Genomic DNA, 15786 nt, shown 5'->3' with positions numbered 1-15786 from the left:
AAGCTGTTTTGAGCCTGTTAATGTTTCCTAATTACAAGTCTTTTGGCACAGGGAGAAGGAAGGATTGAGCGAGGGCATGGAGAGCAGTGATGGGGCTGGCCCCTTCACCTGGGAGGAGGACAGGCAGGGGAGGAGAGAGCACAGGGATGAAGAAAAGCTCCATCTTTGCCGAGACCCTGGGATCAGTTCAGGGAAGGGACGCTCAGCCCTGGACCGGCCGCACAGCTCGGCACAGCGATGCCCTGGCCGCCCCATGCCAGCCCGATGGGGCATCCCTGCTCCTGCTGTGACTTCCCTGGCTCCCCACCAGCATTTTAAGACAAAGAGCATGAACCCCACAAGATCACGTAAGGATCAGCTGGGCGAGTGGCACTTACCCCCGAAGGAGGGTTGGCAGTCCAGCCCAGCTCGGCCGTTGCCGTCCGCGTATCCATCAAAGTTTCTGAGGAAACACAAGAAAAGGAAAGCAAACTAGTTACTCCCAAAGCTTTCAATAATGTTATGAGCACAGAGCCACAAAAAAACATTCACTTGCTTTCATGGAGCATGCATCTGACCCTTGGAGCTGCTAAGAAATAGAGCGGCAGGTGCCCTAATACATCTAATTAACTAAGGGCAGCTTCACTCCAGAGCAAACAGTGCAGGACAAGACTCTTTGCAAAGAGTCATGGCCTGAACACTGCCCACACTGCCATCTCTGATCCTCCCAAGCCTAGAAAAGGAAAAGAGCGTTACCAACTAAAAAAAAAAATTAAAAATTAAGGAGGTTGCTGCATTTCATGGAGTCATTACATGCACCTACAAAAAGCCATCTAAACCCAAGCAGCAAGTTTGCATTAACTCCCTGGAAGCAGCAAGAAGCTGGGGGAAAGTCTCCCACAGCAGACAGAGCCCACTCTCTCCCCCAGCACCTCCATACAGGCTTTTCGGCGGGTCCCATCCGACTCACTCACAGCTACTTGCTTTGCTCTGCAACACTAGATGTCCCCTTTTATGTGCTACATCTGTCTGGTGCCCTAAGTTGTTGTTGCACACAGTTACTATTTGTCAGAGTGATTTCAAATACGTGAATAAAAATCACATTGTTGGAGTGGTGTTCCGCTGCTGATAGTCTTTTGATGGAGAATTTGGTGGGAAATATTTAAGAGCTGTAATACAGCTGACATTTCCCTACTTTTATTCTTTAAAAAAAAAAAACAACAACAGAACACAACAAGAATAATAGTGAGAGCAACAACATATAGAAACAGATGGGAAAAATCCTCCAGGTTTTATTTATTTGTTTGGAGCAAGCAGACATGCAGATTAATTTCCTTGATTCTTGTGTCTCGACCAAATGGGAGGAGGAGATGCGCTGGCGGCGGCTGGCATAGCTGAGCATCCCCCATCCCTCCCATTTCCTCCATGGTCCCAGGTAGGCACGGCAGCCTTGCAGTGCCAGGAAAAGGGGTGCAACCAGAGAAATAAAGGTCAGAAAATAAAAATCAGCCCAGGAACATGAACTGCCCCCGGATTGCTGCTTTTAATCTCTCCACGCCCGCTCCAGCAATCGCAAGTGGGAAACGAGACTCCTATTAATCTTCCCACCCCTCCCTTTGCCAGCTGTCCCAGGATGGGAAGCCGGAGAAGTGTGACCGGGATGTCCCCACCCTGCCACGAGTGATAAATGTTCCCTCTCCCGAAATTCCAGCCAGAGCTGCCGACCTGCCCTGGCTCCCGGAGAGGTGAGTGGGGGCCACAGAGAGCAAGGCACCCCCACACCAGAGATGGAGTCAAAAGGTGCTTGGGAGCTTGCAAAGCTTCTGCATCCCTAAGTGGTCCTGGGATGCTGCTGTGGCACTGCTGAGGGGGGCTTCAAAGCCCACAGCCTGCTGCACCCATGCTTTGCATGCCCGTGCTCACAGTGCCCTCGGAGAGGAAACGTTTCACCCCCGGCCTGTGCAGGGAACAGAAAAGTGCGGTAGCCTTCATGCCACCACAGCATGTCTCCATCTGCAGCTTCAGCCCCTTTCTGTTTGGCAGAAGCCAGCTAAAAACAACACATCCCACCTGCAACTCCTCCCTGGCCCCGAACGGGGCTGGGAGCTCGTGCTCCAGACCTCCAGAGAGTTTCTACTCCCACCGCCCTCCGCCTTCCCGCTGCCCCCGAGCTTTCCTTCCCTTGCAAACAGCTCCGCACCTCGTTAAGCTGTCATTAATCCTTGCTACAGCCCTCCAAATAAGCCAGCAGATGTGCCTATGCATAAATAGATGCAAAAGTGGAAGCAAAAGGCCATGCAAACGTTTCCCAGTCCCCACTCCCAGCATGGCTATGTGGGGAGGGATCCTCTGAGAGCCCCTAAAATGCTTAGTGTTTTACCCCGCAGCAAACAGAGTGTCCTTGTGCCACATGGGAAACTGAGGCAGCAGGGCCCAGGGTGACACAGGGAGCGTGGCTGGGCTGGGACCCGGACCCAGATCGCCCGCCCTCTCTGGTGAATAAGGACACACTCAGTTCCAGGAAAGGCACTTCTTGCAAGGGTTTGTTCAGAAAGGATTTTCACTCCATCGTGTCCCTTCCTGTTCCACGCACTTACAGCTTCCTTCTCCAGGCACTTTTTTTTCAGTGGGGTGATGACAGAGGAATGTACTTTTGATAAAGTACAGCCTTGGTGCAGGATGGTAGCATGCAAGGACCAGCTCTGCTCCAAGGTGGCATCCACCAGGATCCCTCCTGGCAGCTCCCTCCCAAAAATCTCACACCTTCCCTCCCGTTCTGTTCCTTCCCAAAGGCTCCACATTCTGGAAAGAAAGCAGAAAGGCACAGCAGCAATGCCAGCATGGCACACAGCAGCTCCTGAAGCAGGAGACTTCAGAATAACTAAATATATAGAGAAATAAATGAATAAATGGAAAAGAACCACAGAGAAGCTTTTGCTTTGGAGGTTTCCAGAGTCCAAAGGGGACTGTGCGGCCTGTGGCCAGGGAGGTCGTGCTTGCAAAGTTTCCACTGCAGGTGTATAGCTTGCACTTCAACAGTTCCGTGTTTCTAAATCAATTTACAAACCAAACGAAAAAAGAGGGCTGAGAGCCACCACTAAAAGGCTGACCCTCTACAGACCATCTCCTGCTCAGATCCTACCCTGACTCCTGAGGACACTGCCATATACAAGAAGATCCATAACCTGGCAAAATAGTTTAGTTGGGGTTGGTTTTTTAATAAAATAAAATAAATTGGTTAAATCCCCCCTTGCAGCTCAAATTCCTGCTGAGCTCACCCACACCCCATGACTGCAGAGGTACTTGGCACCAGAAGGACTCGACTGAGCAACTTCCCATTGACCTCTGCTATTTCCTCTTGGAGGAAATCTTGGATTTTACTTCATTTTCTGGATGTACAAGTGACACCGTGACCCCTGGGGAAACCCCGCAGGGACGTTTATGGCCAGGCAGCTCAGGGCTAAGGCTCTGCCGAGCGCCCTCCTTCAGCAAGGGGGTTGTGTGCAGATGCCCGTGCCCCTCACCCCAAGATCCCACAGAGAAAGGGGGGACAGCCAGCACTCATCTCCATCTCTCAGCTGCAAAACACTGCTGCTGGTGGGGACACACAGGGATTGCCCTCCCCAGCCATCCATCACTTGGGAGCAGGCAAAGGAGGAACAGGCAGTAAAATCCCCTTGCTCTGCCTGCTAACGAGGGGATTACCAGGGACCAGTGCCTGAGCATCATTAATCAGCAGAGAAGCCCCACAGACACCTCGCACCTCTCCTCCTGTGCTCCTCTTGCCTGCCTTGTCCTGCTGCAAGGACCAGTCCTCGTTATTTAGCACTGGGTATCAATTAAACCCCCCCGGGGGTGTCAGCGCAGGGTACATCATCTCCCTGTGCCTTGTACGGTTAGCACAGCTTCATTAGCCATGTCGGGTGAACCACGTGCCACCTGTCCACCTGCATCGGCCAGTCCCTGCACTTCCACCATGCCAGCAGACAGGCTCAATGCCCAACAGGCAAATGCAGGCAAGACGCTGCCCTCCCCTTGCCTGCTCAAGGTACCGCTCCTCCAGCAACTCCTTCCACACCTGACCACCCACATGTGGGCACGGCGGATGCCATGGGGATGCTCTGCCCAGGAGGGAGCTCAACATACTCGCTTGGAGAAGTCTTCGGGACCTGAGCCTCCACCGAAGGCAGCTGACCAGGCTGTAAGGGCTGAAGCCCTCGTTAGGGTGAAGATGAGCTCCACTATAGAGAGCTGAGCTCTCTTAGAGTGAAGAATCTTCAGCTGTATACAGTAGATTTTCTTTAATGGACACATTACTTTAAACTAAGCCTTCGCCATCTGTTCCAGTCCCTAATTATCAATACAAAAACAAACGTCTACTCACAATTACACTCGTAACGAGTAAAGATGCCAGCAATTAGAATGCACCAGCATCCTCGCCGCCGAGCAGTGCATCCATCTGGGATGGCACTCACACGATCCAGGCAGGGAGGACTCAATGCCGTCCTGGGCTCCCCACATTCTCCCAGGCAAACCGGTGAGAGAACTGGCCAGAGCCAATGCCCGCAGCAGGATAAGCTGCATCTCAGAGGAGCAAAGGGTAGGCTGGCATCATTCAAGTAGTGGGGGGAAAATAAGATATTTAGAGTGCGAGCAGCCAGGCATGGAGCACAGCAGTGCAGAAGCCTTCATTTCACACCAGCTGATGCTGCCTTGCCAACAACCCTTCCCAACAGGATTTAAGCCTCTTCCAGGAAAACCCTCCTGCACCAGCCCGAAACAAAGCTGAGTTTACTTCCTGAAACCCCCACCCTGAAACCCACATTTCAGACCTCCCCAGTGTGGAGGGGTCCTGCTGAGTCCCACCATGAGAAGGTGTGACTTCTCCCTGGCAGGGAGCAGGGTCTGGCTACAGGCAGAGAGAGATGGAGGTAAGGAGGCCAACCCAGCTTGATCACATTTTGACATTGCCATCTGGAAAGAAAGAGATACGATGACAAATTTTCTGCTCAGGGAGGCCACAAAGAAATTTCTATGAGTACTGCACTCCTCAATAGATGCCTTGGGGACATGGTCCCTCTCCCAAAGCAAGAAGCAGCAGCTCTCACTCCTGCAAGAAGATAACGGCAGGAACCAGCCTAAGGCACTCGAAAGCAAATGCTTGGGCATATGCAAAGAGATGCAGGCATGTCTAAGACAGCCAAGAGGAAAAAGATAGAAATTAAGCAAAATAAGGAGAGAGGAGGCTTGATAACAACAGATGGTAGAGGGAGATTTAGAAAGTATGCCAGCTGCTGGAAATAAGCCCCCCGAGATGCGTGGGGGGCAGAGAGGTGCATGTCAATAGCTGAACCTTCGGAGGGAGGGGGGAGACGGGAGCAAGGAGCAGGGCGCACGTGGCCATGAGGGGCTCGGGTCCAGAGGAACAGAGGATGCTCTGCAGGTGGGATCTTCGGAAACTCATCCTGATGTGCCCTCGCAGAACGCAAAGCAAGCCTGAGCAAGTGCCGATGGGGTCAGTACATGGTCCAGCCCCAGGGCACGTCCCCTGGGCAGCCCCGGCCCCATGGCATGACTTCCTGAAGGGGAATAACAGCAAGGCTTTTTTCCCCATAAGCAACGCACCGTATTTTCCCCTCTATTTCATGCTCATAAATGCCAAGCTTTCTTTCTATCCCCTCTTTCTCTCCCAAGAGCTTCAGCAAAATCAGCCCAAGGCAAACGCACAGCTTGGGAAGCTTCTGTCCAAGTTTGGTGACATTACCAGCAAAAGGGAACAATAGAGAAACAGAGCCAAGACGCTGTATTACAAAGACTAGTGCTAAATAACACTAACTGCTACGATGCTGCGAGCTCTGCCTTCCTGCAGTTGTCATGACTTCAAGCTGAGCCCAGATTGCATCATGGCTTTCATCACTGCTACCTATACGCCCACAGTTTGCATCACACCTCTTGATGTCAATGGAAAGGAAGACCCACAGGTGCCAGGGGAATAATTTGAATTTAATTCTCACTATTCCCCATAGATGAAAGGGCTCAAGCACACACCAGGAGGTTGCCTGAGTAATTCCAGGTTGCTCTCCACGACCATGCTTCTGACCACAACATCCCACTGACATTGTCCAGATTCACCCATGCAAGGTTTCAATATATCCTGAACTTTGGACTAAGCTGGGGCAAAGTAGGAACACAAGATCCATGCGGCTCTGCCGCAGGGACCGAGGCGGCGAGCTGCTGGGCGCACATCCCACCCAAAAAGTCTCTTCTGCAGGACGACTCCCCATCTGGTTCCTGCTCCTAATTGGGAGGGAGCACTGCTACTCGCCTCTCGTGCCGTGAAGGAGCCAGCGACTGCGTGGCATGAATGCCATGACATCTCCCAGATGGTTTAATTATGGCACTGGAGGGGCGGGCAGGGTAAGAGCAGGATCAGCCTCTCCCCTTTGATAAGCACTGCTCTTCTTAATCATTTCCTGAGAGCACCGGCTTCCGAAAGAGCCGCTTACAGTATCTATACGCTTTCAATCAAAAATATTACAGCAACAACTAATTACGTCCCATCATTCCCATGGCTCTCTGCCTTTAATGGTGCATTTTGCTGCTACAGAATGACGGTGAAACTGCTCTGGAAGTGCATAACGAGCTCTCCCCATCAATCTCCCGCAGGTTCGTTATGAGGGATTACCTGCCAAATAACAAACTCAGTCAAGAACGGAGAGGATGCGCTAAACAACAACAAAACAAGTCAACATGAAACATTTTCTGCCTGCATTTTAAAGAAAACCACTGATGCTTTGGGTCTATATCAACCTCACGGGGGAGAGAAGCAGCAGTGCCTGCTCTGCAAAGACATCTCAGCTGTGACACCACCATCCACGGCCACCAGCCAGCATGAGAAGATCTGCAGTGGCCAAAAAAACCCACTGCTTTTGGTTGGAAAGGGAAAGAATTTATATATATCAGCCGAGGACGAGCGTGCTGTGTCAATTTGTGATGGGATACATTAAGCTGCGGCCGCAGAGCACAGCCCTGGACCTCCTCCGGGATCTCCCGTCAATGGCATGGATTTCAGCACGCAATGAAGATGCATCGCAGCAGGGCAGGCAATAACTTAATGAAGCTCAAATTTGGGGGTGTTTGCTCAGCAACTATATAACAACTTTATCAATAAACTGCTGCCTGCTGTGACTGCAGGATGAAACACTCTAATTACAAGCAGCAAACACTATCCATATCAGGATATAGTAAATTGAAATATGCTGGCTGATGTGCCTGAAAGCGCCCAGTAAAATACCTGCTTAAATTTTTGCAAGCATACATGCATACGCACACGCACAGCAAACCCAGTGTATCAGGCAAGAGAAAAGCACAGACAAAAACCGGGCCGCCGAGCCCCACGCCTGACACAGGCTAAAAAAGTTCAGGAGGCGATGTAAAGTTTGGGCCATAAGGACCAAGTCCCATTTACCAACACTCATTCCTCCCTCCGGATGATGCAGAGGAGACCCAGCCCCAGCATGTCCCCTCGGTTTTCATGCTCTGAAGGGGCTTGACCCAGCATGGTGTTAGACAAGCTCAGCCAGAGCCATACAATCCATTTATCATAATCCTACTGAGAGATACAGTAAATCAAAGAGACAACCTGCCTGCAAATAAATTAGAGGGGAGAGGGAGAGGGGGAGAGGAAAAGAGAGGAAAAGAGAGAGAAGTGCAGAGGGAGAGATAAGAGAGGGGGAAGGAAATGATGGAGAATTACCAAAAAAAGCACGCATCGCAGGGGAAAAAAAAAGACAAAGGGGACCAATTCAAATACAAAGATGAGAGAGAGAAGATAGGGCTTTCAATGCCTTGTGTTTTCCAAATTGTAAAACCTATTTTAGAAAATTTGGGAACAAGTTTTAATCCACTGAGCTCAAACCAGATATCAGAGGCAATGGGAAAATCTCAGGACAGCACGTTACAGGTAACCCAATATTTTCCGAATATAAGGAGCTCATTTGCTCCCGTAGTGACAAGTCAGTTGCCGACATCATAACTTTTATAACTGCACACAGGCCACGGATATACAAAATCCACACATACTATACACATAGATCATAGTGCATACATAAGTATTTACAGATGGGCACAGATGCATTTGGCAACTTTAAGTCAAGCACCACCAAGGGCTGAGAGAGCACTTTAATGAAAGCTCTGGCCCACTAAGACAGACCCAGCAGGAGGCCAGCTCCTCCACCATGCCACCACCAGAGGAGCGATCCAGGGCTGCAAGATAACAAGGCTAGCTTACAGGAGAATGTTTTCCAGAACAATGTCACTACACATTTCAATTCTCATCTTTGCTTTCTCGAGGCTGGGTTGCCAGTAAACATCACTGAAAGCTGCAGCTTGCCCTGAAAATCACCATATGTCAAGCTTGGCAGTTACTCATTTCATCCTCCAGAAGATGTGGAACAGGAACTCAGCGACCCAGGCATCGGAAGAGGCTTTCTCAGAAACCCTACCCTCCAAAAAGCTTGTGAGGCTGCCCAGGAGAAGTAGCACCCTCCAGCTCGAGGTCCAGCTAAGTGGTGTAAGAAGGTCTGGCTTGAAGGAAGGATTGCTTCGGTTGGGGAAGGGCAATCATCCACTCTTCACCATCCACGCTATCACCACCCAGGAGCACATGCCAAAGGAGATGAAAAGTGAAGGTCAGGTGCCTGAGGACACTCTATCCCTTGTCACACAGTTGGGTGGCTTCAGCAAGAGATGGGCATAGCAGCCTCACATCACTGGACTTCTTGCATGGAGACCAGCTGGCTTGGACAACCATCTAACCAGCCAAGCAAGCAAGGAGGATCCAGTACCCCAACCCCTCATACATCCCAGGGGGAGCACAGCACCTTAAGGGATGGCAAGGATAAACCAAATATCAGGTAGTGTTGTCAACAACTTTGTATTTTCTGCTACTTTTCTGTAGCTTACTTCTTGGTCAACAGCCATGTACCAGCATTGGCCACACATGGCGTGCTCCAGCCAGGTTGAATGGAAGCAAGTGAGCTCACCCAAGATAAGGACATTCTGCTGGGAGCTCTTCTCTGGGGAAGAAGGAGCTTGATCTTCATCATGGTATGAGAAAGCAAGGAACCCCAAAAAGAGGGGGGGGGGGGGGGGGGGAAGAGCAAGGTTTGAGATTTCACAGACGAGGGCCATGGAAGCCTAACGAGTTCAGTGGAACTGGGCTCCTAACCAACTGGGATTCCCTTGGAAATGATAGCCTCTAAATACAGAATTAGTTGACTGAGAAGACAGAGTAGCCATAAACATCAATAGCATCTGTAATCACATGTGCTAGGATAAATTAAAAGGGCACACAGTCTTCACACCTGGATATGCACAGGACTTTCACCCATGGGATCACAGGGGATTCTCCCCAGCAGCATGCTCACATGTGAAAGCCAACCTTCAAGGCCACCAGCACAGAGGCAATGCTGGAGTAGGTGCATTAAGTTTTGCTGAACTAATGCACCAGACCTTGTCCCCTGCTTTCCCTGCAGCTCTCCTTCCCCACTGGATTTATTTTGCCTTAGTCCAGGACAGCACTGCCTATGAGGAAAGCTCTAAAAATCAAAACATTTATCCTGCATTTCCCTACACACCATCACTTCTTTAAAGATTCAGGATGAGTCATTGTCTTGGACCACATTCTCCAGAAAATCTTTGCACTCACTACGAAAACATGCATCTCGTAGAGCCCTAAATCTAAAATGCCAGCCGTGCTGTCAAAGAGCCCTCACGACAAAAGATGCACCTGGCATCGTCCAGCTCCTATTTACTAGATCTTATTTTAAAATGTCAAAGGGATTCTGCATGAGCTACGAACATGACAGACTGCTCAAACAACAAGCAAGCACCACTGGGGGACTCGAGCTTAGCAAAAGGCATCCCTTCACCCCTGCACACCTCCTCCCAACGCAGCCAAGTGCTTGGCATTTCCCCTAGACACTAAGATTTGGGAGAAAAGCCTCCCTTTTCACCCCGACAAACCCCCTGGCTGCCAACAGCCCAAGCCAGACTGTTTGGTTGAGCCAGAAACTGAATCCCCCCACCAAAGTTAGAGGATTGCAAAGAAAAATCCCACTCTGCACAAGCAAGTGTGGAGCAAGTGTGGGGCGAGCTTGCCGGCATGGCCCTGGCACAGAACAACCACAGCCAGATTGATCCTGTATTTTTTAATGCAGCATCCGACACATACTAAAGCCTTCAGGGAGGCCAGCCAATTATTTTCAGAACCAAACAGCAGCAACAGCATTGCTGGTCCGAGGACGCGTCCTGAAGATCCCCCACTCATGCGCTGGGGGTCTTGCCAGGGAGAGAAGGGAAGGCAGGGGAGCAAGAGTGGAAACACGCAAGGGATGCTCTGGCTGCTACTGGAGGTGATGAGCTCAGACCCGGCCGCTGGAGCACAGCCATTGAGGGGAGGAGGTGGAAATATTGAACCTCAAATGGAAGAAACTGCAAAAGCTCGTCAGCAAGCAGCTCCCCGCGCTGCCGCCTCCCCTCCCGGCACCGGCCGCCGTGCCGAGCATCGTCTCTTCAGTTTTTGTACCATATGGAGTCAGCTCGCGAGTGCAAATGAGGCAAAGAGCACAAGAGGCAAAGGGAAATAAATCTGTGCCACCACGGCAGCGCGTGGGGCTGCCAGCGGCACAGGGAAGCCTCCGTCAGGATGTGGCCGGGATGGGGGAAGGCTATGCCCGCATCCCCTGGGGATGCCTTGGCGGAGAGCCTGGTCGCCTGCCCAGCCCTCCCCGTCATAAGGCTGCACATGTGGGAAAGGAGGTAAAGGGGATGTGGCAAAGCCAACAGGTCCATCACAAAGGACAGACCACCCTGTGAGCAGACCCTGCTGGGTTTTTTTTGCTCTAGCCCCACATCCAAATGCCACTTCCCAAAATGCCCTGCAAACCCATCCCTTGGCTCTCACAGCTTTGCCCGGGACTTACCTTTTTCTTCATTTCTTTTTGCACTTTCAGTTTTAGTCAAAACAGGCAATGGCCAGGATCTGTAACTATCCCACATCCTCTCCCAAAAATTCTACTATCAATCTCAGCCATCTTTAGGTATGTATGCACATGACAGCTGGTCCGTTAAGTAAACAACAAAATGTGTTTGCCAAGATTTCTAAACGCCCGTTCATGCAAGGTGCCATACCAGCTCTGATGGGCCAGCAGGGCCCTGTTAAACCCTTGCCTTAATACGCCAGTAGCTACCAGCAACTGCTCCTGCCCACCTAGCAGGGCCAGCAATCGCCCCTTTGGACAATGCCCTTCAAGGGGGCGCACAGCGCGGACTTCGGGACCCTTCTTCACAAGCTTTTGGCAAACTGCTGCCTGCCTCCCCCAGCTCCTGCCTACTCAGAGGCAGTGCCAGGTCCTCCATCCCACCACATCCCCTTGCACAAGGACCACTGGGATCCCTATTCTGGGAGAAGAGAAGAAAAACAAGAGCTGCTTTAAGTCGACCTTAAATTGTAAGGTTTTGCTCAGGACTGTGCTTATGCTGAGCTCTTCCTGCAAGCTGCAGTGGCCAGCTGAGCTGCTGAGTGGCCACAGCCCCCGCCAGCCCTGGGAGGCAAGGAAGAGGAGGAGGAGGATGCTGGCAGGAGGTGCCGCTTGGCAGCCAGCCTGCCCAGCACACCCCTGCCTCCAGCCCCAGCGCCTGCGCGGGTGCAAGCTGGGAAAAGGCTCTAGCATGAGGACAGCCATCTGCACACCGGGAGCCGTGCCAAGGAGAGTTCGGGGGATTATTTCCCACCCCCCTCACCAGGATGGTCTCCTTCCCGAGTGCACGGGTAGGGCTGACTTAACACATGGGCAACACCTCACCAAAAAACTTGGGCATGGGGTTGCAGGGAGGTAAGCAAAAGAAGCCACCAGAGCCACCTCCGGCAGCTTGCCAGCCCTGTCTCCGGTTGAACCCCAGGAGATGCCTATGATCCACCATGGGCGAGGGATGGTCCCAGCATGACTGGCATGGCTCCATTTCACGCAACGCCAGCTCTGCTCATTTTTAAAGCAGCACCGCTTGATGATAAACTTCCCCCTAAGCTCATCTCCATACTCACCTCTTCTCCTGATGACGCTGACCCATCCTCCCTGATTGTGGTTTCCTTACTAAAATAAATCACTTTAAGTGTACGTTGTTCTCTGGGTCTCATCACTGTTCATCATCTTCTGTGCAACAGAGCTGTCACGTCCTCACAAACTCTGTCACCTGGGTGACACAGGAACAATTTGGGAGGGCAGGCAGGTGGGGAGAAAGCACCTACAGCTCAATGGGGTACCAGGAGCTCCCCATCCCTCTCCTCCGCAGTTTTCAGATGGTGGGCTCGCACCTTCAGCCCCACACACCCCTCATGGCACAAAAGCTCAGGAGAACAAAAGCAAGAATGTGCAACACATGTGCAAGACAGGATCATTGCACGCAAGTACCCCGAAGATGGAAGGATGGCAGGAGTGATGGCAGATGCACCTTGATGGCCAAGAGGGTCTTCCTTCAGCAAGCTATGTCCCTGCAGGGAAACCTCCTCCAGGAGATGGCAGAAACTCTCTCTCCTCCCCAGATTTAAAGCAGAAACACCTAAAGGAGGGAAGGAGGAAGAGCCAGGCACAGGGGCAGCAAGACGGTCACCAAACCTTCTCTGGCGTGGATCCTAGGCAGCGCGCCACATTCAACTCCTCATCACAGACGGGTGCTTCCAACTCCATGAGGTTACTCCACATTAATCCAGAACAGAAGATCATGGTCACACTGCATACAGTAAATTAAAAGCTCTGTGCCAAAACCCTGCAAGGACTGCTCAGGCGACAGCAACGCAAAGGCATCGTTTGCCTGTCACATCACTTTCGAAAGCCAAACACTCAGAAAGCGAGAAAGGGAGCAATTAAGGCTGTTGCTGTTTGTAGTGTCCACAAAGACAGGCCTGTTGTTTTTTTGTCAAGGAGAGAGTGTAAGTGCCACCAGCTTCCAGATGGCCAGCGGCCCCATGAGGGGCTGGGACCTGCCTGGTATGAAAGGCCAACCCAGCTGGAAAGGAAGGAGCTGCTCACCCATCGCCACACGAGTGACGCCCGCATTCCTGCCCATCAGCACAGCTCCCTAGGAAAAGGAGCTGTTTCCCAATGTGATATTTGGGAGGGTGCAAAGGTTCGGGTTTGCCACCAAGCTCACAACACCTACGTACACCCTTGAGCATGGCCATGGAGAAGACATATTGCTCTCATCCCTTCCATAAGGTCAACATTTGTGCTTGTCTCTCAAACTCTCCATCTCCCCCATCCCATCACAACTTCCTAGGAAAACACCCCTCGCTGCCCCAGTGACCACGGCAGGAGGAGATGACTCCCGGAGATGCAGGAGGATAAGAACCCCAGAGATGCATGTGCACCAGGACATCCATCACTGCCAGGAAAGACACCCCAGGTGGTCCCACAGGCTTCGCTTGGCTGTCCCAGCATCCCACCCCACCCCAAAAACCCAACCAGCCTGCTGCAGCCCAGCCTGAAGACCCCACATCCCCCCTTCCTTGCCCAGGGTGCTTGCACACGTGTTCGCACACGCCAGCACAGAGCAAGGGGGGAAGCCGCGTTGCAGAAATAACACAGGCACACAAACAAAAGAGCACAAGCCATTAATCTGGGTGAACTGGAGGAAATGAAATCATTATGTCTGCAGCTACAACATCCCGACGAACAAATTTCCTGCCTGGATAATAAATGGATTCTTTTGTTTCACGTTGGCCCCAACCACGTGACTATCTTGGCCTATTCCTCATCCAAAACATCTTGCTGTATAAATACCCAGACGGGCTCAAATTTCAGCTGCTAAAAATATGTTTTAATTATAATAATATATAATAATAATAATAACAAAAAAATCTAGATCTACAGGCTCCCCTTGCCTCCTAAACAACCTCTGAAGTCTTTCCAGCACACAGGCAAGCAAACAAAAAGTCAAAAAGTTGCCAATTACAGCTGAACAGCACAAATGTAATCTTTGAAAGAAAGATTGAGGCACCTAAAAGGCAGCCCTGGGTTAATGCCCACAATAAATAACCCCTGCGAGCAAAAGAAATGATGGGTGCATGAGCATTTTAAGCACCAACAGCCCAAAAGTACCTTATAAGTATCTCCAGGTGCCAGGACAGGGACAAAGCCACACGGTACACCGATGACGACTCCTGACCTCCAAACCTTGGGGCTGTGCAGGTTTTCTTCTGAGCCAGGATTTCTTCTGGTGGCTTTCTGATGCCTCACTACGGCTTGGGATTTATTCATTAGATGGGTGGGGAATGCAAGTTCTGGCCTCCCCTGGCTTGGCGAGAGTATTTGTCAGCTGTAGGAACGGCTCTGGGGGTCTCAAGGGAAGCAGACCTCTAGGAAAGTTGCATGAATTATTGGTTTCAACCGTTCCTTTAATGTGCAACTCCACCAGATCACTCAGTTAAAACCATTTTTGCATCTAACTACATATTTTGCTTCTGATTTCAGCTTCTTTTTGCTTGCCTTCCCAGCTTTACAAACACATAGCAAACACTGCAACAAGTTTCAAAACCAGACACGGTTTTGAATCCAAACATCAAAGCGCCTTGGTGCAAAAAATCTAAATTTTTTGGATGTTAAAGAGAGATCTCCATGAATGGGAACAAGCTCAAAAATCCCCCCAAGCCAGCAGGCAGCTAGAGGCAGAAGTTTCAACCAAGCCCACCCTGCCTTACTCCAAATGAAAGGGAGTTACTCCTTGATGCAGCCCAGGAAAAGACCAGCCCACTTTGGCCTCAGAAGTGGTCCCCCAGCTGCCTCCCCCTTTTATTTGGTTTTGGGGAAAGCGTCTTGGGCACAAACCCACCTGCAGCTCCCCCTCCTCGGCGAGGCAAACCCTGGGGAGGGTTCATTCCTCCCAAGCACGAGCATCGCCCCAGGTGAGCAGAGGACAGCAAGGAGGCTTCTTCCAGAGGTTTCCTCAGAAATGTTCATTTTTCACCCCAACACGGAACAAAGACACGTTGGAAAGGCCAAGATTTTTCACGGAATGGGAATTTTGTTTCTCTCTAAAATAGCAGCTCTGCAGAAAATATTAAAGGGGATTAACAAAAGCAACCCCCAAGCCAGCTGTTCAAAGCCCTGCTTTCAGCCCACCACCCCGTGCTCAACCATAGCTCTTACTAACTCAGGATTGTACTCATTCTACATCACCCAGGAGATCCCAGAGCCCAACCTCTTGTCTTCAACTTCAAACATAAGCAGAGAAAACCCTTGCTTTGAAAGCCGGCTTGGTGCATCACGTGGGCAGAAGTTCAATTTCATTTTGTTTCATGGGTCATCTTTAATTTCAGTTATATTTTGGATGCTGGGGAAAGTGTCCAAGCATAGCTGCTGCCTCATTTCAATCCCTTATTGTTGCTGTTTCTTCAAGGAAGGGGAAGAAAAAAAAAAAGTCCTTGGAAACTAAATATTTACACACTGACGTATGCTAATCCCAGCAGATCCAAGGGTGGGAAGCCTATTTAAAAACAAACATCCCTAATTACTTTCCCATTTTAAAGGGAATAATCTGGCAATTAGCTAGAACACTTACCTGTGCATAGACAGGACAGGGGTCCGACAAACAATTTTTATACACTTCCTTCACATACAGTTGCTGACAGACAAGCAGCACAGAGAAGCCAGAGGCATGGGGGGTGGTCAGGGGGTCATTAAATGCCACCCTTGGGAGGCCACCCCTGGGATGGGGACAAAGACGGCTCAGGCAGCGGTATCTTGCTGG

General features: G+C 50.8%; 1 protein-coding gene across 3 annotated transcripts in view; it reads right to left on the bottom strand.

Moving 5' to 3' along the window:
* EPHB1 (EPH receptor B1) overlaps nt 1–15786 on the bottom strand; it is an 85596-nt gene that overhangs the window by 58496 nt on the left and 11314 nt on the right. For 2 of the 3 annotated variants that reach the window (XM_030028403.2, XM_030028402.2), the window contains exon 2: nt 378–442. In XM_030028403.2, coding sequence (XP_029884263.1) covers nt 378–442 — 65 coding nt within the window. Of the gene's footprint in view, nt 1–377; nt 443–6849; nt 6854–15786 lie in introns of those variants that run through there. The other variant, XM_030028404.2, reaches the window with a different exon arrangement.

This window comes from Aquila chrysaetos, chromosome 10 (assembly GCF_900496995.4).
Source record: "Aquila chrysaetos chrysaetos chromosome 10, bAquChr1.4, whole genome shotgun sequence".
Taxonomy (NCBI): Eukaryota; Metazoa; Chordata; class Aves; order Accipitriformes; family Accipitridae; genus Aquila; species Aquila chrysaetos.
This window is presented reverse-complemented; position numbering and strand designations above follow the sequence as displayed.